The 20,625-nt window shown below is 49.5% G+C and overlaps 1 protein-coding gene across 3 annotated transcripts in view; it reads left to right on the plus strand.

Moving 5' to 3' along the window:
* Positions 1-304: 304 nt before the first annotated feature.
* Positions 305-20,625, plus strand: part of Eva1c (eva-1 homolog C) — a 66,599-nt gene continuing 46,278 nt past the window's right edge. Inside the window, exon 1 of one of the 3 annotated variants that reach the window (XM_060370713.1) lies at positions 305-638. In XM_060370713.1, the coding sequence (XP_060226696.1) occupies positions 479-638 (160 nt within the window). In that variant the 5' untranslated portion in view covers positions 305-478. The remainder of the gene's footprint in view (positions 639-20,625) is intronic. The other 2 variants (XM_060370714.1, XM_021628452.2) reach the window with 2 other exon arrangements.

The raw sequence follows: 20,625 nt of genomic DNA on the forward strand, positions 1-20,625 counted from the left end.
CGAAGTGCGTCACGGAGCGGCCCCAGCCGCGCCGCTGCACCGGCCTGGCTGAGGCTGGCGCGCGGCCAGGGCAGGCTGGGCCAGAGCGCCCGGCCGTCACCGGCCTCGAGACACGGGCGTGGAAGGCGCCCAAGTTGCGCAGCAGCGGGATCGGGAGTGGGGACGCCCTCCGCGGGGGGCTCGGCGCCCCCGATCGGCCTCGGCAACCCTCCAGGGCACGAGGCGACACCCCCCAGGTTGCCCGGGCGCGTGGAAAGACGGCGCGGCGGCCTCCCCGGCCTCCTCGCCCCGCCCCGGGTCTCCGCCCCCTCCCCTTGGCTGGGGATCCCGGACCCGGCGGCCGCGGACCTAAGAAGCTCCTGAAGCCGGGACCGGGAGGCGGCAGGGGCCGCGCAGCCGGGGCCACGGATCGCCACGCCATGTGACGAGGTCCTCCAGCCTGCGACCCCAGCGCCCGCGCCCAGGCGCGCCGAGCATCATGCTCCTGCCGGGACACCCTCGCCCGCCGCCCGCGCCCCACTCGGCGCAGAGCCCCGGCCTCCGCAGGCAGGTAGAGCCTCCGGGGCAGCTGCTGCGCCTCTTCTGCTGCACCGTCCTGGTGTGCTCCAAAGAGACCGCCGCGCTCTCCGACTTCTCCGGTAAGAGCTCACCTGCCTGCCGGGAGCCCGCCGGCCCCTCGCTGCTGCCCCGGGAAGCCTGGGCTGGGCTGGCCTCGGCAGGGGCTCGGCTTGTTTGGGTTAAAGCTGAAGTGCACTCTCTAAGCAGTTTTCTCGCCTGATGGGTGCCCCTGGTATTCAGGTGGTGGGAGCAGGGAGCCACCGCTTCCTAAGGACGGACGTTGACCTTTCCTTAGTTTCCCGGGCATCAAAGACTAAGCCCGACTTTCTGTGTTCACTGGAGGATCCCTAAACAGAGCCAGCACCACGCCCAGCTCTGGAAGATTACCGTGTTCTGGACGAAGGGTTGCGTTTGGCTGGCCACCCCCGCGGTCAGGGCACGTCCCAGCCAGTTTCCAAGGGTACCCATGTAAGGAGACTAGCCCAGGGCACGCTGGACCTAAAGGCCAAGCCGGCCCCTAGGGAGCGAGGCTGGGAAGACTGGAGGGCTAGTGGAGATGCCTTGATTCTGATAGGAGCTGACAGAACAGAAACTACACTCAGCGGTATGACTCTACAGTAAAAGGTGCCAGCACTGCCTCCATACCCACCACACACACCACACACCACACACACACACACACACACACCACACACACACACACCACACACACACACACATACCACACACACACATACCAAACACACACACACAAACCACACACACACCACACACACACACACACACACCACATACATACACACACAAACCACACACACACCACACACACACATCACACACACACATCACACACACACCACCACACACACACACACACACACCACACACACACACAAACCACACACACACATACCAAACACACACACACAAACCACACACACCACACACACACACACACCACATACATACACACACAAACCACACACACACCACACACACACATCACACACACACACCACACACACACACAAACCACACACACACACACATACCAAACACACACACAAACCACACACACACCACACACACACACACACACACACACACACACCACATACATACACACACAAACCACACACACACCACACACACACCACACACACACATCACACACACACACCACCACACACACACATCACACACACACACCACCACACACACACACACACACAAACCACACACACACACACACACACACACACACACACCACACACCCGGACTCCCTCTTGCCAAGTCAAAGATCAATGCTTTTCTTTGGTGAACTACTCAACCTCTTGGCAAAATATCTTAGCAAGGTGTGAGGCGGTCAGCGGCAGGTGGCAGGTGTGGCCATGATTTTCAGAGCAGTGCGTCACTGTAACAAATGTCTTTACAACTGTAACCTCCCTGGATCGCCACCTTCTCGGCTTCTTTCTCTATCCCTAACTCCCCTTTCTCTCCGGACCTTCTGCCCAGTGGAGGCTGGGACAGACTCTAACAAGCCTCTTGCTACAGAGTTTTTGTTTTCAGTATAATTGTGGTAAACACTCATCCTCCTTCGGCTTGTGTGACAGATTGCTAGGCAAAGAAACTGGAGGCACAGACTTAAGTTGGGTTTCTGGTTGGCTTACAGAGAATGTCATTCATTGTTAGCTGAGGGCCCTCAGGTCAGAGGTTCTTTGCTTAGAATATTTAATATCAAGGCACTGTTCCTGCCTGGCCACGGAAGCCAAGATATGCTTATTTGGCAAGCAAACCACGGCCCTTACAAACCAGCTGTAGGGAACCAAAACTCTGGTAAATGTAATGTGCTGGGGAAGTCCAACAGTCCTTAAAGCACCATTGACTTTTTTTTCTTTTTCTGTAAGAGAACTTTCTTGGCTTCCAGAAACGTTCTGTATTCACGGCTTTAAGCTACAGCAAGCAGCTCTGCACTCAGCCATTGCCCTGACTATTGTAAGGAAAGAATTTAAGGCTGACAAGCTGCCCCTCCCCCGCCCCACCCTTTTGATGACATCGTTGCAACTGAACAAATATTGCTTTAGGTAGATTGTAGTGAAACTCCCCCCCCCCCATATTATAGACTTTGGGAGTTTGTTTCTTGAGGGAAGCGCTCGCACTGCTGACAGGGTGTGGGGCACCACGACAGTCTGGAAATTAACTGTGTGGAGCAACCTGACCTAGAGTAGGTCCACGATGGAAACACGGAAGCTACATCCTGTGAGAAGCAGGTGCCTAGGTTATCAGGTGGTGAGAACGATGAGTGACTTCCCTGCTATTTTCCAGGGTTTCTACGTCCCAGAGCCAGCAGCAGGTGGTGGCATTGCCAGGCTGGTTCCTCTTCCCAAACGTGATAGCATAGAGGGAAAACGCCACGCTGCCAAACGGACAGTTTGAGTGTCCAGTTGAGGGAGCTGGCCTGATCTTGTGATTGATTTCCTGTGGCCTCAAAGGGCACTGCCTGCTTTCCTGGGGACAGGCAGGCCTGTTCCCTTTTATGAGCTTGGCAAGAGTGCAGAAGGGGAACAGAACTGGTGGGCTCTCCCCTGCAGAGACCGACCACAATAGCCTGGGGCGAGGGAGCGTGTTTGACAATACAGACGCTTGTGTTCTAAATAAGAGAAACATCAAAAAGGTGTAGAGGAGAGAGGGAAATTCAGGACCCCTTGGCCTTGTGAAGAAGAACAGAGGATGTGACCATGGGAAAGAAAGTCCCAGAATGCCCTGGGCCCCACCAGAGGCCCCTGTCAGAGTCATACAGTGCCTCTAAGATCATCCCCGCAGTTTGAGAACATTGCTGAATGTCTACTCCCCTTGGCAAGTGCTTTCCCAGGCTATTGCCAGAGGCTGTAAGCTGGTGTCATTTTTCCTGGGTCATTGACTCCCCTAACCCCCCCCCAGAGATTCTAGCATTAGATCTCTTCATAATCCAAAGGCTTCGTGGTGGCCCTTCCTCCGCCTCTGTGCTTGTGACTTGTGCTAATCACAAGGCTGCTGAGGGCCCAGGCTCCCTGAGACCCTCTTCTCTCTGAAGATTGTAGTCTTCTGGGCTGTGGTGGCCACTGTAAGACTACCAGCACTGCACTGAAAATGTGTCCCAGGATGGGCAAGATGGCTCAGTGGGTAAAGGCGCTCGCCACCAAGCCTGATGACCTGAGTTGATACCTGGACCCTCATGGTTGAAGGAGGACCGTCCTCTGATCTCCACACACATGCTGTGGCGTGCATGCATGTGCACAAACACCCAGAATAAATAAATGTGTATATATTGTCTCCCAAGGAAAACAAGAGTGCACTCTTAAAATTAGAGCCCTCGGCCCTCAGTCCCAGCCATAAGGGTGCCTGGTTTTTGTCTGTTTTTCCTCCTTGGGATGAAATCCTGTTCTTTAGTCTGCATCTCCCAAATAGAGGACTAGGCCTGAGAATGCCGAACTTATCCCTGATTACCTCTTCCTCTCCTAGAAAGCAAACAGAAGCGAGATGTTTTTCTTAATGTTCTCTTTCTTTAGAGAACAAAGCAGGAGGCCTGGGGTGTAGGGGAAGGGCTGAGAAGATGACAGGGTACCTTTTGGAGTCTCAACCATTAAAAAGAAGAAGAGCATTTGCCTGCCTTAGGATGTGGCTTTCATGTATCTCTTGAGGGAGTTTACAGTGACCCCTCTGTACTTGTGAGGTTTTGTTTTTATTTTTTGTTTTTAAGTTCTATTTATTGTTGTTCATACACATCTGTGTATGTGTGCAGGACGTGTGTGAGTAAGGGCACACAGGAGTGGCAGTACACCTGTGGAGGTCAGAGGGCAACTTTCAGGGGTGGGTTTTCTCCTTCCACTGCAGGTTCTGGGGAGCAGACTCAGGTCACAGCAAACACCTGCTGAGCCACTTGTCTTGTTGAGCTGCTCTGCATGGCTTTTCTCTGCTGTCTCTCTGTTGAGGGGATCAGGTTAGAGTGTGTGGGTGGGTCTTCTTTCTCTCCCATTCTCTTTCCCCTGTTTCTCCTTAAAGAAATTCAGAAGATTGGGCTGGGGGTGAGGAGTATGAAGGAGAGAAAGAGGGTATAGTTTTATTCAATGTTCCCCTGAACTCCCAGCATTTGGTCTAAATTGCCTTGATTCATTTGGTTTCCCCTGAGTTTTGGAAAGAAGCAGAGAGCTAGAAGCAGGAGGGAGGGGCCATGAAGATGGGCGGAAAGAAGAGTGTCTGCCCCAAGGATCTTCCTTAGCATCAAGTGTTTCCAGGCTTCCAAGGCTACGTACGGCAGCGTTGCTTCGCCATCCTGGCATTCTGCTTTTCCCTTCTGGTGGTGCTCACCTGCTCGGGTGCCCTGCAGAATGGGCTGGCTTCATGAACACAGTCACGTGCTACCAGTTTGGAAGCTTGGGGCCTGAGGTGTGGCTCGTGGGGGAAAGATGCTTGTTACCAAGTGCCATGACCTAAGTTCAATCCCCGGGATGCTGATGGTGGAAAGAACGGGCCCTAGAGCGCTTTCCTCTGACCTCCACATTCTTAGACTCAGTGGAATGCATGCTCTTCCCCCACAACATGTATCAATAAATTAAAAAAAAAAATTAGGGCTGAAGAGATGGCTCAGCAGTTAGTTCTGGCTGCTGAAGCTGGGCATGGTGGCGCACGCCTTTGCTCCTGGAGGCAGGCGGGTCTCTGAATTTGAGGCCAGCCTGGTCTACAGAGTGAGTGAGGTCCAGTTCAGCCAGGGCTAGGGTTAGGGCTACACAGAGAAACCTTGTCCCAGAAAACAAATCAGGACAGAACAAACCAAACCAAAGGGAACATTGGCTGCTCTTCCAGAGGACCTGGCGTCAATTTCCAGCACTTACATGTTGCAGCTCCAGTTCCAGGGTATCCAATGCATGCTTCTAGCCTCCCTCAGAATCAGACAAGCATGTGGTGCATGTACACACATGCAGGCAAGCACACACACACACACACACACACACACAGAAAATTTTATGTCTTTTTAAAAATAACTTTTAAACTTTATTACATATGCATTGGTGTGAGGGTCTCAGATCCCTTGGAACTGGAGTTACAGACACTTGTGTGGTGCCATGTGGGTGCTGGGAATTGAACTCAGGACCTCTGGAAGAGCAGCCAGTGCCCTTAACCTCTGAGCTGTCTCTCCAGCCCCCACAAGTCTTTTTAAAAACTCTTTTAAAAAAATAGAATGAATATTTCTTTAAAGAAGACGTTTGAGAGGAGAGCCTTTAAGAGCAGCATTTGGCCTCTGTCCTTGGTTTACAGGAACTGGCTTCTCCTGTGTGTGTCTGTGTGTTCCCCTCCTCTTCCACGGCAGTCAGATTGGCTCGGGGCCCACATGAATGCTCTTGGCGTAACTTAATTGTCCATTTATACCACACCTCCAAGTTCACTGCCATGCTGATGTGAATCCAGATGATACGCAAATTGGTCTGTAACATGGGTCACCTGCCATCCAACAGATAGACCCGACTAGGTGCTACATGGTCCGCCGGCCAGAATTTCAGGATGTGAGACAGTGGATCTTAGAGGCCATGTCTTGAAAGGTGACAGCACACACATAGCTGTCCATTTTCAGGAGGCTGAATGTTCCTGTTTTACTCCCCAACATGTAACCCTAGAAGTATATAGGATAGCCTGGGGAACTGAGTGTGGGGTGTTCAGCTGTGTTCTAGGGTTTCTGACTGAACTGACCCGCAGAGAGCCAGGCGCTGGCTTCCTTTAAGGTTCCCTAGGCAATTCCAAGGTGCAGTCAGGTGAGCGCCACCATGCCAACGGTCACAGGATAGAGCTGTTTCCTGTTGATATATCAGTCCACCAAGAACACACAAGCTGGGGTCCCCTTCTCCTTCCCTTCCCCGTTAGGCCAAGGTGTGCCACCAGGGAGACAAGGCCTGTGTTTCCCCAGCTCACCACCACCTCCCAACCCCTAACACACACACACACACACACACACACACACACACACACACACACACTTCGATCTTCATTTTATTATGCCTCAGTCACATTGTCCTTTTACCTAGGAGTCGTTGTCACTTAAAAAAAATGTTATGGCCTGAGAAGCCAGCTCATACCAGGAGACAAACAAACAGAATGTCTGCAGTTGTCTGGCTCTCCTGGAGGGACAGGGGAGGAACCAGGGTCACAAACTGCCTGTCTGTTTCCGTGGAAAGCAGCTGCTCTTGAAAAACGCCCCGCTGCCCCCTTCTGCGGTAAAGAGCTGTCTCAGTTCACAAGTGGGCCCGTTATTGATGGCTGTGGTCTCCCGGGTGCTGTACTGGAAAGGGTGGCCTAGCAGCGGCCCCAAGGAAAAGACAGCAAGGAGCGAGTAAAATTAATGGAGCTCTGTTACTTTCTCAGTCCTGTAGCAGCTCCATGGTGAGCACTGCACTCATTTACAGACAAGAACCCAGCCTTGTGCTGGGCCACTCACCTGCCCAGGAGGCCCCGGCTGCCAGAACAGGAGCTACACAATGCTGATCTGGGGCTAGCCCAGGGCACGTGGCTTTTGGTGGTGGCAAGGGAACAAGGCCAACAAAATGTGTCTACAATTTGCCTAGCTTTTCCAGCTAGTTCTCGGAGTGACCAGTGCCATCCTGAGTGCCCGCTGAGGAGGCCCAGCTTCTCCATGGTGCCTCTCACAGCTCCCATCACGCTCATTGCAAAGGGGCCGCAGTCACGGGTGATACACCCGACTGTGATGCTCAGCTCTCCTGAGGAGTGATCCAGGCTCCCCCTGGACATCAGATGCTCCTGTCTGTGTAAGTGACATAGGGTCTGAATACTAACTACTCACCTCCTGATGTGGGCTTTCAGCCATTGCTTATCATGCCTAAAACAGCCTAAGCTTTGCACAGACAGCTATTATGCTGTTTGAAAAAGAAACCTGTACCCATTCAGAACAGGCACAGTGTGTGCATTTGTGTGCATGTGCGTGTGTGTATGCACGTGTGTGTACATGCATGTCTATGTGTGCGTACGTGTGTGCACGTGTGTGATCTGGTCGTGTGTGTGTGTGTGTGTGTGTGATTTTAAGAAAGAGTCTCACATAGCTCAGCTTGCCTCAAACTCTCTATAGCTAGCTGAGGCTGTCATTGAACCCTTGATGTCCTTATCTCTACCTGCTGAGTGTTGGACTGACAAGCATGCACTACCAGAGTTAACTTCAGGCGTGCACACTTGTAATTGGAGGCTAGGTGCACACCTGTAATCCTAGCACTCAGGAGCAGAGGCAAGCTGACCTGTTTGAGTTTGAGGCCAGCCTGGTCTACGGAGTGGGTTTATGAATGACTCTGACTGTTTAAATGAGGTTGGTGTATTTATCTCTTGGTAAGGAAGTAGTTTGCTTAGGAGATCACGGAGTCGCTAGGATTGTTAAGACTGTAGCACTATGAGGAGATGCCCAGATTGGCCCAGCTGTCAGTTTTGCCCCCCCTCAGAAGGGGAGCCTGTTGCTGCTCCCTAGGTGTACCCATTTCCACTTACAACTCTGGGCCTGGCACAAGCGATGGCCTCCCTGCTTGGTTTCCCGCACAAGTGTGCTGCATTGACAAGTTGAAAATACCTTTGGTTTGCCACATGAGAAGCAAATCAGAGACCTCTGCTTTGGATGCTATTCCAGGAGGTTCTTGTTCACAGCTCATTTACTCCTCATAACTTTTATTTTATTTTATTTTTAAAGATTTATTTATTATGTCAACTGTGTTCTGCCTGCATGTGTGCCTGCACACCAGAAGAGGGCACCAGATCTCATTATAGATGGTTGTGAGCCGCCATGTGGTTGCTGGGAATTGAACTCAGGACCCTTGGAAGAGCAGCCAGTGCTCTTAACCTCTGAGCTACCTCTCCAGCCCCTGTAACTTTTATTTTAAAAATGAAGAAATTACATAATGTTTAGAGGTTTTAATGTAAGCAGATTTCAAATATCAGGGAAGAAAATAACATAAATAAAGTCCAAGTAGTTTAAAGTAATTCCACTTTTGTGATGTTCATTCCTTATTTTACCGGAGCCTACTCTTTCCCAGGACCTACTTGTATTTCTTATTCCATGTCCTACCTAGAAAAAAAAGATGCATAGATAAATGCTTCCTACATAGAGCCATCGGCAACACAGGTCACTCAAGATTCATCATGCGTGCACACACACACATACAATTTAATTTTAAAAAGATTCACATGATAAAATTTTGCTGATTTTAAATACACAATTAAAAAAAACATTATACAGGCAATACTCAGCATTAACAACAGAGCTTTTAAGAAATGAAAGAGGGAATCCTCCAAATCCGAAAAGAACAAAGTCCATCAAAAAAAGAATGTACAACTGAAGGAAAGCTAAGTGTAGCTACTGGGATGAAGAACACATTGACTGAAATGAACATCTTTGTAGACAGGTCAATGAGTACATTAGACACAGTTGAAGAGAGAAACAGTACTATGGAAATACTAGAGAGATTAGTCAGGATGAAGCAGAAAGGATAAAGACCTAGACATAATCTATAGAAAATGGAAAGAAAGTTATAGGTACACAGGACGGAAAGAAGGGTAACACACACTGGTAAATTCTTCAGAAAGACGGAAAAACAAGAAAGGAGCAACGCTCAGTTTCATAGAGCCTTAAAGTTAGTGTTCAGGAATTGCTGAAAGATTTCATTTTAAGCATCTCAAAGGTAATTCACAGATACAGCAAACCTGTAAAATACCGAAAACAAGCAAACTGAGGGAAAAATACTGTCTATAAAGTCTCTCCCGAACTTAAACATCACTGGGAGTCAGAGACAGGGGTTTAAATTATTGTTTCTGAGGAAATGAAAATCCAAACAACCGACAGCTTAGAGCTATAGATACGTCAAACTATTTACAAAGAGAAGTATGAAAAAGAGACACCTTTACCAGTAATAAATCTTCACCAAAAGAATTGCTACAGGATGTTTTCATGTAGGACATTAAGTCTAGAAAGAATGCCTGAGAAGGAAACAGTGATGAACACAGAAGCCGTACAACATTCAGTTCACTTTCCCCACATCCCTTGCTTTGTCGTCACACTTCATGGTGTCTTAATCACTGTTCTAGTGCTGTGAAGAGACACCATGACCAAGACAACATCTAGAAGAAAGTGGTTAATTGGGGGTTGCTTCAGAGGGTTAGTCCATGACCATCATGGTGGGGAGCATGGTGGCACCATGGCATGGTGCTGGAGAAGTAGCTGAGAAGTCTATATCCTGATACAAGCAGCAGGCATGCACACACGCACACACACGCACACACGCACACACGCGCACACACACACACACACACACGCACACACACACACGCACACACACACACACGCACACACACACACACGCACACACACACACACGCACACACGCACACATGCACACACAGTGGGGAGGCCTTTGAAGCCTCATAGCCTACCCCACAGTGACACACCTCCTTCAACAAGGACAACTTCTTAATCATTCTCAAATAGTTTACCAGCTGGGGACTAAACATGCGCATATATGAGCCTCTGGGAGTCATTTTTATCCAAACTGCAAGTGGCATCTCCTCTTCGTCCTCTTTGCCTTCTCCTCCTCCCCTTTCTCCTCTTTCTGTGTCTCACTAAATAGGTTCATTGGCCTGTAACTCAATGTGTAGACCAGCCTGGCCTCACAGAAATCTGCCTGCATCTATCTCCCACGTACTGAGATTAAAACGTTTGTGTGACTCTGCCTGGCTTGCATAGCTTTATCTTAAGAGCGATGTTCTTATTGGTATTTTCTTTCTCCAGTACTGTGTATTATACCCCAAACATCACGCATGCCAGGCAGGTACTCTGCCACCAAGTTGCATCCCAGGCCAGAGAGCTTGTTCTTTTTGTCTAAATTCATGTGACCCTTTCTTGACCAACTTGAGCCTGTCCAATGACGACCAGCCTGAGACACTCACACCTCCTTCCCAGGGGAGCCTCAGTTCCAGGGTGGCTCCCCAAGGGTAGTTCTGTGGGAGAGGAAAAGGGACATTGTAGAGTCTCTCAGGTACAGATGCCAGGTGTGTCATGTGAGCACAATGTAGAGCCACTCTATTCCTGTTCTGGGTTTCGGCGGATTCCTGGACATACAAATCATAAAGGAAGAGCCTGAAGGACAGATAATACAATCGATTGCCATAGACTCAGAAATAATAAACCACAGGGCTAGAACAGAGAGTTCAACTCTATACCCACAGACGTGGTACAGATCTGCCTGTGCACAGATCTGACATTTTCTCATGTCTGACTCACTTTCTCCAGCACCTGTACTCCTGGGCGCTCAGCACCCATACCACTGGAGTACTCAGGCCCTGCACCCCTGGGCACTCAGCACCTGCACCCCTGGGCACTCAGCACCTGCACCCCTGGGCGCTCAGCACCTGCACCCCTGGGCGCTCAGCACCTGTACCCCTGGGCGCTCAGCACCTGCACCCCTGGGCACTCAGGCCCCAACAACTTTCTCTGCAACAACAAGGAAGAAGCTGAGGTGGTTGGTTGCTCGAGGCCAGTAGTTTTAACCCAGCAGCCAAGTTTTTCAAACACAGAGAGACGCAAGTCCAGGCAACCAGGCAACATTAAAATTCACAGCTTGGGCCTCTGAATCTGAACCATGTTTACGAATGGTCTGACTTCATGGGTGCCTCAGATGCCCTGTGAATACAAATAGCCTCATCTGGGGTCAGAGAAACAGGGAGGAAGAAATCGAAGAACGATCTCCAAAACAAATCTTGAATTCGGAGGAGTATAATAGAGTGAAATCCCATTTCGAGTCTGTCAGCATTCCTTTGATGATTACAAATGAGTCCCTTTTCCCCGGCCATGCGGGGAATAATCTGGATAAAATAACCCTTTTTGTCTGCAAAGGCCTGTGCGGTGCTTACTCGTGACAGCTGTCAGAGTCGTGTTTCAGAGGCTAAGGGCGCTCACTGTGCCCCTGAGCCATCTCCTTTCTTTCTCTTGGCTCAGAAAACTTTTCATGTTTGGCCACTTCTGAAATTCTCAGGCTTGAAATGATAAATCATTAATTATACTGTCCTAAGGAACAAGAGACCTGTCACTGAGCCTCCCCACCCCCTCCGCCATCCCCTGCCTGTTGGATGGAAGACAGGTGGAGATGAGAAGGATCTTATCTAGAGAGCCAATTTGTCCAGCCACTGAGGGATCTACTTTAAGAAGTGCAGGCAGTGTGGCAGCCCCATTCCATTAGGGGGGGAAATGTACATTTAGGGTTCTGTGTTGTGTCTCTTTGGGCTCTTTGGCTGTGAAATACAAGAGACAGCCATTTGTAACACTTTCTGAGACTCAAATGACTAAACACTTGCTCCAAAGCACATGACCAGAATGACCTGTGGGCAGGTCAGAGTGGAGACAGAAGCTCCACCCCCCGCCTTGGAAACGGGAAGGATGAAGGATGCTGCGAGCCTCTCTCTTGGAGCTACACATCTCATGAGCAGAGCAGATCTTGTGCTCTCTCTAACCTGATTTACCTCTTTCTCCTCCAGGGTCAAGTTCAGAGGTCCTTCTGTTCTAATTTCCTGTTTTACTTAAGTCAGGGCTCTGTGAGTCCTGTGGCTCTGTGAGGTGATTTAGATCAGAAATGTGTCCCATAGGTAGACTTATTTATTTATTTATTTATTCATTCATTCATTTATTTATTTATTTATTATGTGGCCTTGTGAGAGGAAGCATGTCACTGGGGACGGGCTTTGAAAGTTTATAACCCACTTCTAGTTCCTGCTCTGCTTCATGTGTGTGGTTGTTGAAGATGTGAGCCCTCAGCTTCCTGCTCCAGCTGCGATGCCTGCAAACTGCTGCCATGCCTCCCTGCCAAAATAAGCCACAATAAACCAGAAGCCAAAATAAACTTTTTCTTCCATAAGTTTCTTTTGGTCATAGTGTGTTACCACAGCAAAAGAAAAGCAGCGAACGCACCCCTTAGGCCAGTCCGGGGAGGCCTGGCTCCCCTCGTCCAGGGCCTCTGTGTTGCTGTGTTTTCACAGCAGGTTGTTTGAGATTGTCAGCATTCACCGAGGTGCCCGGAGTTGCAGCCAGTGCCTGCCTACCCGAGGGAAGTGAGGCTCCCTCGAAGGCGTAATGGAAACCAGAGTGGTTCTGGGTCTAGGACACCGGAGGATGCTGCTGAGCATCTTTCAGTGCATGAGGCAGCTGTCGGGTGAAGAATTGCCAGTGGGTGTTGTGTCTGCCCCTCTTGCCGAGGCCAGGGAAACTGGGGTGGCACAGTGGCCTCTTCCCTGTCTCTTTTCTCACCCTAATGGAACTTGAAGAAATTAAAACACTTAATATTTTTACATTATTAACTTGTGTGTGTGAACACATGTGAATGCTATGCATGGGAAGGGCAGAGGACAATGTACAGGAATTGGGATCTTTCTACCCTGTAGGTCTCTGGGATCGAACTCACGTCATCAGACTTGGTTGCAAGTGCCTTTATCTGCTAAGCCATTTTGCTAGCCCTTAAAAACACTTGGACCAAGAGTTCCAAGACACTGTCGTGGCTCATGTCCTGAAGCTCAGTTTACCTTCTCAGACCAGGGGGACCCTTCAGCTCCTCTCAAAGAGGAACGAAAGCCCTTCTGTTCAGGTGCTTCTCCGCTCTGTCCAGGGGGGTTTACGAAGGCTTCCCACCCCCTTCCTTCCCTCTAAGGGACTGGCATGTGTCTTTGGGCCTTTTCCCCTCCTCATTTCAAACTCAACCATTTGCTGCCAGCAGGAGTCAGCTACAGTGCTGCGCTGGAGAAACGCCCAGGCTTGAAGTCCCTGCTTGCTCAAAGCATGAGCAAGGGTGAGCCTGCAACACATCTCAGTTATCTTGGAATCTGAGTTAGTGACGGCATGCAGGGTTCCACTCCATCTGAGTCATGAGAAGGAAGAGAGAAAGGAAGTCAGAGAGAGGACTGGAGACCTGGTGTCCTCGGAGTCTCTCGGTGGGCTTCCTTCCCCCTTTCCCTGCAGTCAGTGCTCCTGTCCCTCTGCCCACAGCCCCACCCACCTCTGCACGCCCAGTGCGGTCAGCCCCGGACATTCACACACAAACTCAGTGTCTTGCCTGCCATCCACTGACTAGGGCACGTGTGGTGCTCACGTGGCCTGGAGCTAAGCCACACTATCGGGGCCACCTCTCACCACCTCCCGTCCAGAGGCTGCAAGACCTGGGGGCAGTTCCCACTTCCAGACCACGCTCACCCTGTCACCTCTTTCTTAGACAAGTCACAACGCTACTCAAGACATTTCCTTCTGCGGACACAGAAAATCTGCTATTGTTTCCAAGAGAGTGAGCAGGGGCACTGGCAGGCATGGGTGTGCAGTATTTGAACAGTTCGGTGACTCAGGCCATCTGAATTTCCAAGCATTTTAAGAGCTTTGTCCAAAAGGGGGGAAGAATGGTCTATTGTATGGTTCTTGGCACTGAAGAAAACAGCAAGCCTGTCAGAACTCTGTTTCAGATTTGAGTTTCAAGTGGGTGATGTAAGAATGCTGTCCAGCAGCGGGCCTTTGCTCATTTTCTCATTCCTGTTCACTCAGGGGTCCTGGAGCTTCAGTTTACAGAACCAACTAATGTTGATATTGAAACATCTTTTCTTGTGCGTCCTCCTTAATAAAAAAGGCATTGTGTCCTTAGGCAGAGATTAGGGTGTTTTGAGTGTGGCTTACCGAATGAAAGGAAACCCACATCTGAGTCTACGCCCAAATATATACTATCTATTGTGCAGTCCCTTCTCAGAAGCCTTCCTCAGACACCAGACTCTGAGGGTCCTCGCTGTCCCTCTAGAATGTGCCACGGGCTCTGCACGTGACCTGCCTACATCCTCCACATGCACACACACACATCCTCCAGCTATTTAACAGTATGTAGCACAGCGGAACACTGTGTAAATACATACTGTGTTATTTGGGAGCTAATAACAAGAAAATCCCTCTGTAATATTCAGTACAGACACTGTTATTTCCCCAGGTGCTTTCAGGGCACCGTTGGCGAGCCCATGGGCCTGGGATTCATGGTTACAGAAGGCTGCTGGCTGCATATATTTTCAGAGCTGGGTCTTGTACAACTTTACTTTTATTTTTTTTTCTCAATGCCATTTGAAATCGCAGGCCCTCTGCTTCCCTGACACCTCGTATATTCAGCGCTCATTTCTGGATGGAAATGTCATAAACATAAGCAGGAAAAACAGGTGAAAACATACTCTCTCCTCCTCTTCCCTGGATTTGCATAGAGACTAGTGACTCTTTTCAACATGTAGACATTTTGTTAGGACACGTGTGGCCTCTCTCGGCTGTGTCTTTTCTTGTCGCTAACTCTTATGTCTGAAGAAATGGAACGTTGCACTCAGCCTCAGGGCAGTATTGAGCCACGTGACATGCTGGCTGGGGAATCTTGTCGCAGGGTGGCCCACAATCTGTCCCTATGATGGGTGACTGTCTACCCACTGGAGCGCTCTGTGCCACACCTCCCACGTTGAACATCCTTCCTTCTGGCGTCCAGAAAGTTCCTTCTAGCCCCAAAGAAGCTTTTTATTTTGTTTCTTCAGTGTAATATGGAGAACCCACGACACAGAATTGCTCTAGACTGATTCTGAGATAAAACAAGACCCCAGACAAGATGAGTGTCTGAACGGACATACACAACCCTACCGGCCCAGGTTATTGGCTGTGAGATGGGCCTGGCCAAAATGAATGCCTCAGGGCATTTCACTACTCCTATGTGAGCAGATAAACATGAGTGAGAAACCTGTATCTTCAGAAGACCTTCAGTGATGCTCTACCAAGCCACTGGCCTTCCCTGCAACCCTGTGGCACTTCAGCGCTTTCTGGAATGCGACTTCTTACCGCCAGAGGATCGGATAAAAGCCTGCTCTGTAGCACCTACCCTCACTACCCACGTATTTTCTTTCAATGGGAAGGTAAATTATTAGGTAGGGTTTAGGCAGACTGATGTACTAATTGAGAGCTTTACTTTAAAGAATGTTAAGTGTGTTTGTGATTCAGCCGCACAGACTGCGATGAAATTGCAGTGTGAGAAGGTAGGTTGCACATTAGTATAATTATTATCATTATTATTATTATTATTATTATTATTCAAGCAAGTGGTAAGACATGAGCATTATCTGACACTGTCTGAACTTCAGTGGACTGTGAACAAGAGTGCGTTTGCTGTAGCTACAGAGGGCTGAGAACCCCAGGGGAATTCCACACAACAGTTGCAGCCCTTGGCTTCCTTCAACACCAACTAGATCCTCTATTAAAGCCAGGCTTTAACAATAAAACTACCACCCAGGAAATGAGATGTTAAGAGGGAGATGGCCAACAGAGATACAATGCAACCTGCATATGGAAAATTAAATATCATAGTGGCCACTTCAGGGAAAGTAAAAGAAAGAGAGGACGTAAACATTCACAGCAAATGCCATTTAACTCAGTATATATAAAATATTACCATTTCGACGCGAATCATGCGCTTATTTGTGTAGCAGGCCTGTCGGTGTGGTACACTTGCGGAGGTCAGGGGGTGACCTCGATGCAGTCCCGGCCTTCCACAAGGGTCTTTTTAGCTGTTTGTGGCTCTCTACAGCAGGCCAGTTGTTGCATGAGCTTCCCAGAATTCTACTGTCTTTACACTGTAAGACCTCTCGCCGTAGGAGCACCATTATTACAGACCTGAGCTACCACTCCTGGTTTCTGGCAACCCAAACTCTGCTCTTTATGCTACCCCAGCAAGCACTTCGCCTATTGAGCTATATCCCTGGCCCCAGCTCTGATGTCTCCTTAGGCTTATTTTAACCAGGAGTGGCCTTTACCTTCTGCCACACTGGCATTTGCTACTGTTACCCTGAAGAGGACAGTGTTTGGTTAGCATTGGGAACGCCGTCTTGTAGGTCCAAGAAGCATCATCAGTATTTTCACTCCGCATAACTGATCCCTTCTCTCAGGTGAGAACAGTCTTGATTCAGACATAGGCAAGCATTAGAGAAGAAATGAAGAAAGTTCCAGAGTCTTTGATTGCGGGGAGCAGGAATAAGGGGTCTGCCTTTGATTCTCCCTGGCTGTGCTGAGGGCTGTACTGTATCCACCGGTGCGCTGCTTCTGTTAATGAAGATACTCATTACTTCCTTTACTTACTGAGCTCGTGTGCACATGTGTCTCCTGTGGAGGCCAGAGGTCAACCTTAGCACCGTTCCTCAGGAAACATCCATCTTGGTTTTTTGAGACAATTTCTCTCTTTGGGACCTGGAGCTTGCCAGTGTGGTTTGAGGATGTCTGGCCATAGAGCCTTCTGCCTCTACCTCCCCAGTGCTGGATTTGCAAGCATATACCATCTGCCTGGCCCTGCCCCTCCCTCATGTTTTATGCGGGTGCTGGAGAACAAACTCAGATCCTCATGTTTGAATGGCAAGCCCTGTACCGTCATTAGGCCGCCCCTCATTGCTCACTTTAAAAGTTTTCAGTCCCCTTCAGAACGTAACAGATCCCCCTTTCTCAGCTTCGGCTCACCCCACACCTCCACCCCTCTTTTCCTCCGGAGTACTGGCTTCCAGATTAGTTCCAGGGAAGATTTCTGTTAAGCTGACGTGCGACAGGCACATCCGGTAAATTGGCTTGTTACCACCTATTGCTCAGCACTGGGTCAAATGCAAGTTTCTGGTTTCCAAGAGCCCTTGAACTTGCCAGGAGGCAAAGAGCATCCATTCCCACAGTTTAAATGGACTTGGATTAGTAACTGATCAAACTCGGCTTTCCTTCTCTGCGCGTGGAGCTGTGTGTTGGCACAGGCTGAGGGGTGCCATTCAGTTCTGCACACTTGGATTCCCAGGCCTCCTGCTGGCCCTGAGAGGCAGTGGAGGAGGCCTGGCCTCTAGCGATTTCCTTCTCTGCATGTTGCCATTGGTTTGTCTGCCTGCTGTTGTCTAGGCAGCTTATGGGAACATGCTGTTCCCCCTTCTGCGTTCTCTCTTTTTACTTTATTTGTTTACCTCCACCTGCGGCGCCTCAAGTGCTGCTGGGAAAACGTTGGTTGTGGAGACTGGGGCCACGCCAGGTTCAGGCTCCTGGCCTCTGTTTGTCCTTTGCTGGCCTCTCCCACACACCTGTGAAGAAAGCAACAAGCAGTCGTGGGGGTGGAAGAACAACAAAGATGAAGCCTTCCGAAGGGCTGAGGCAGGCGGAGCGCTGATAGGCATTGAATGGTGTCTCTACAAAGAGTCCTAAGCCCCAGGACTGCAGAAGGTGGCCTCGTTTGGAGATGCAGCCTTGGCAAAAGTGATCAGTAGACTGACATAATCGTGGTGGTCTTCCTCCGACATGACTGCTGTCCTCACACAGGAGAAACTTCGACATATGGACACATATGTGCATGTGCACATGGGACAGATGCCATGGAAGATTGGAATTGTTCTACCGTGAACCAAGGACCTTCCAGAAGGCGGAGGAAAGGCCCAGAATGGACCCTTCCCTAGAGCCTTCCAAAGAAGCATGGCCCAACCGCACCAGTTCCGACTTCCAGTCTTTAGAAGAGTGAGGGAATGGGCTCCTAATGTCCTAAGCCTGGTCCTTGGTGGTACCTTGTTACAGAGCAGGGGATATAATACTGCCGAGGTCTGAGCGCTTCACGTACGATCCCCTGAGTTACTCGCTGCTGCCCTTGTTTGATAGCTGACACCTGTGGGGCAAAGGCCAAACAATTTGTTCAGGGTCATGTGAACTAACAAACCCTGATTCCCGTCAGCTCTGTATTACTTCCTTACCTGGCTCCGCTGTCATCTTATTCCTTCCTGTTCCTCCCATGTCACCAAGCAGGTTAGATTGTCCAGAGAGCCCCGGGATGCACCTGTCTCTGACTCCCCAGTGCTGGCTTACAAGAGCATGCTGCCATGCTTGGCTTCTTTATGTGAACTCTGGGCCTCACACTCAAGCATTGGTGTGTGTGAGACAAACATTTTTCCTACCAAGCTCTCTCTCCAGCCTTAAATGCAGTTTCCTTTCAGCTTGATTGATTTGTGCATGGTCCCCATTCCCCCATCCCTCTCTCCCTGATGAGCATTGGAGATACTCCCAGCATGCCTTTGAAACAATCTGTAATTTCTATTCAGAAATCCTGCTTCTGGGCCTAAGTGAGGAGCCTTTTCAAGTTGGGAGGAGGCTGGCCCAGAAGTCAGAATTCCTTAGAGCCCTTGCCTACATGAGGCTTCTTGAACCTATAGTCCCTGTCAGTCACGCCATTGTTGTTTGTCTGATATGAAGCCAGTGTTGCCCTCTTGACATCACTTGGGATGTGTGCAGCAGAAGGTTCAAAGTTGGTCATCTCTCTTCCCAAGTCCAGAAGGTCCTTGGAAATGGTTCAGTGAGTAGGCAAGTTTACAAAGGACAAGTCCACAAAGAGTGGGGCTCACCTGGGTATCCATCAGCCAACGGAATCTGCTTTTCAACTTATCCAGCCTGGAGATGGCCAGGAACCAAGACTTGAAAAAGAAATTCCCTGGATAGTGGTGGCTATTGCTAACATGGCAGGGGCTGGGGGGTGGGGACGTTGGGCATTCAGCCATCACAAACGAGGCAACAGGTGGGAAGAGTGAGAGTGGATGAGGGCAGCCAGGAGCGCTGGGCTCTGAGCAAGAATGAAGGGCGTCCAGGGTCCGGGGCCACCCCCTGCCCCAGAGTCCTGCTGGAGGAGTTAAAGCCAGCTCCGCTGTGTGTGCCAGGGAATCAATTAAGGATGAATACAGAGCTCCAGCCCAGCCTAATTACAGTACAGGCGCCCGTATTTCTTTTCATTTGCTGACTACCAATCCAGCCTCCGGTGTGTGTGAGATACAAGGCAGGAGGGAGGGTGGGAACGTAGTTACCCAAGTTCTAAGACAAAACCAAAGAACTGAAGGCTGGATGGTCTGCCCAAGCCATCCATTGAGCCCAGCCGGTGGCTGTGCCAAACACAGCCAGGCACCTCAGTTGTGTGGAGGCACCGAATTCTGGACGATACCGCTTAGGTCAGATTCAGGCCTTAGGAACCATGGGATGTTGGTTTTGTGATCTGCTTAAGAACATGGTGTTTCTGATCAGAAGCACGGGAAACCTGCCTTGCTCCTCAAATCCAATAGCCTTTTGAGTTTCATGATGTTACTGTCTAAATCACTAATGTGGAAAAAAAAACAATTAAAAAAAACCTCTTTCATTAACACGAGAAGTGAGATTACTATATAATTTTCCAATTAATGGAATGAAGCACAAAGTATGTGCCCTTAAGTCTTACTTTTTTCCTTGATCGTGTTCCCCGTCCTGAGTGTAGGCAGAAGGGCGAAGAGCCATCAGAACTGAGAGCTGTTCAGGGAGTAGGTGGGAAGGCTGCACCTTCCTGCTCACCCCCCCAACTCTACTCTCCCCCCAATTCTACCCCCATGTCTGGGTATTAGGCTCTGTGGGTCTTGCTGATTGGTCACTGACCCTAAGCGTTGTTTCTGAGAGCCTTTTGTTGAACACAGGGAGAGAGCTGCAAATTTGGCCAGCTCCAAGCAGAAAATGATCAAGGGTAGATTTCATATCTGAGTTTTTAAGTGCTGGTAGAAGTTGCATTAAGTTATCAAGTGCACTGCAAACTCAGCTCTGCCGCCAAGTGGCTCTGTAGTTTGGGGATTACTCTGCATCCCAAAGAAAAGAAAAAGTGTTTTGTTTAGATGGTGGGGGGAACACGGGGGTTGATCCAGTTTCTTTTAAACTAATCTAACCCAGATGGTGCTCGCTGAATAACTTTCTGGAGTTGGTACCTGGTTACAAAACAAGGTGTTCATTTTATAGGGACCAAAGCCCTCAGTTGTGGGGGCACAGAGGGACTCCTACAGACCTGTTTGGAATCAAATAGTGAGTGTAATCTAAAGATGGTAATTTCAGACTAACACAGCACATTCAGAGTAATTGTTTAGGGTAATAATTTAATTGATTGATTCCTATCCTTTTTCTCTGCAACTCATAGCCTTTCCTCTGTATTCATGGTTCTTGTGTCTGTGGATTCAAC

The sequence above is a fragment of the Meriones unguiculatus genome, chromosome 17, assembly GCF_030254825.1.
Source record: "Meriones unguiculatus strain TT.TT164.6M chromosome 17, Bangor_MerUng_6.1, whole genome shotgun sequence".
Taxonomy (NCBI): domain Eukaryota; kingdom Metazoa; phylum Chordata; class Mammalia; order Rodentia; family Muridae; genus Meriones; species Meriones unguiculatus.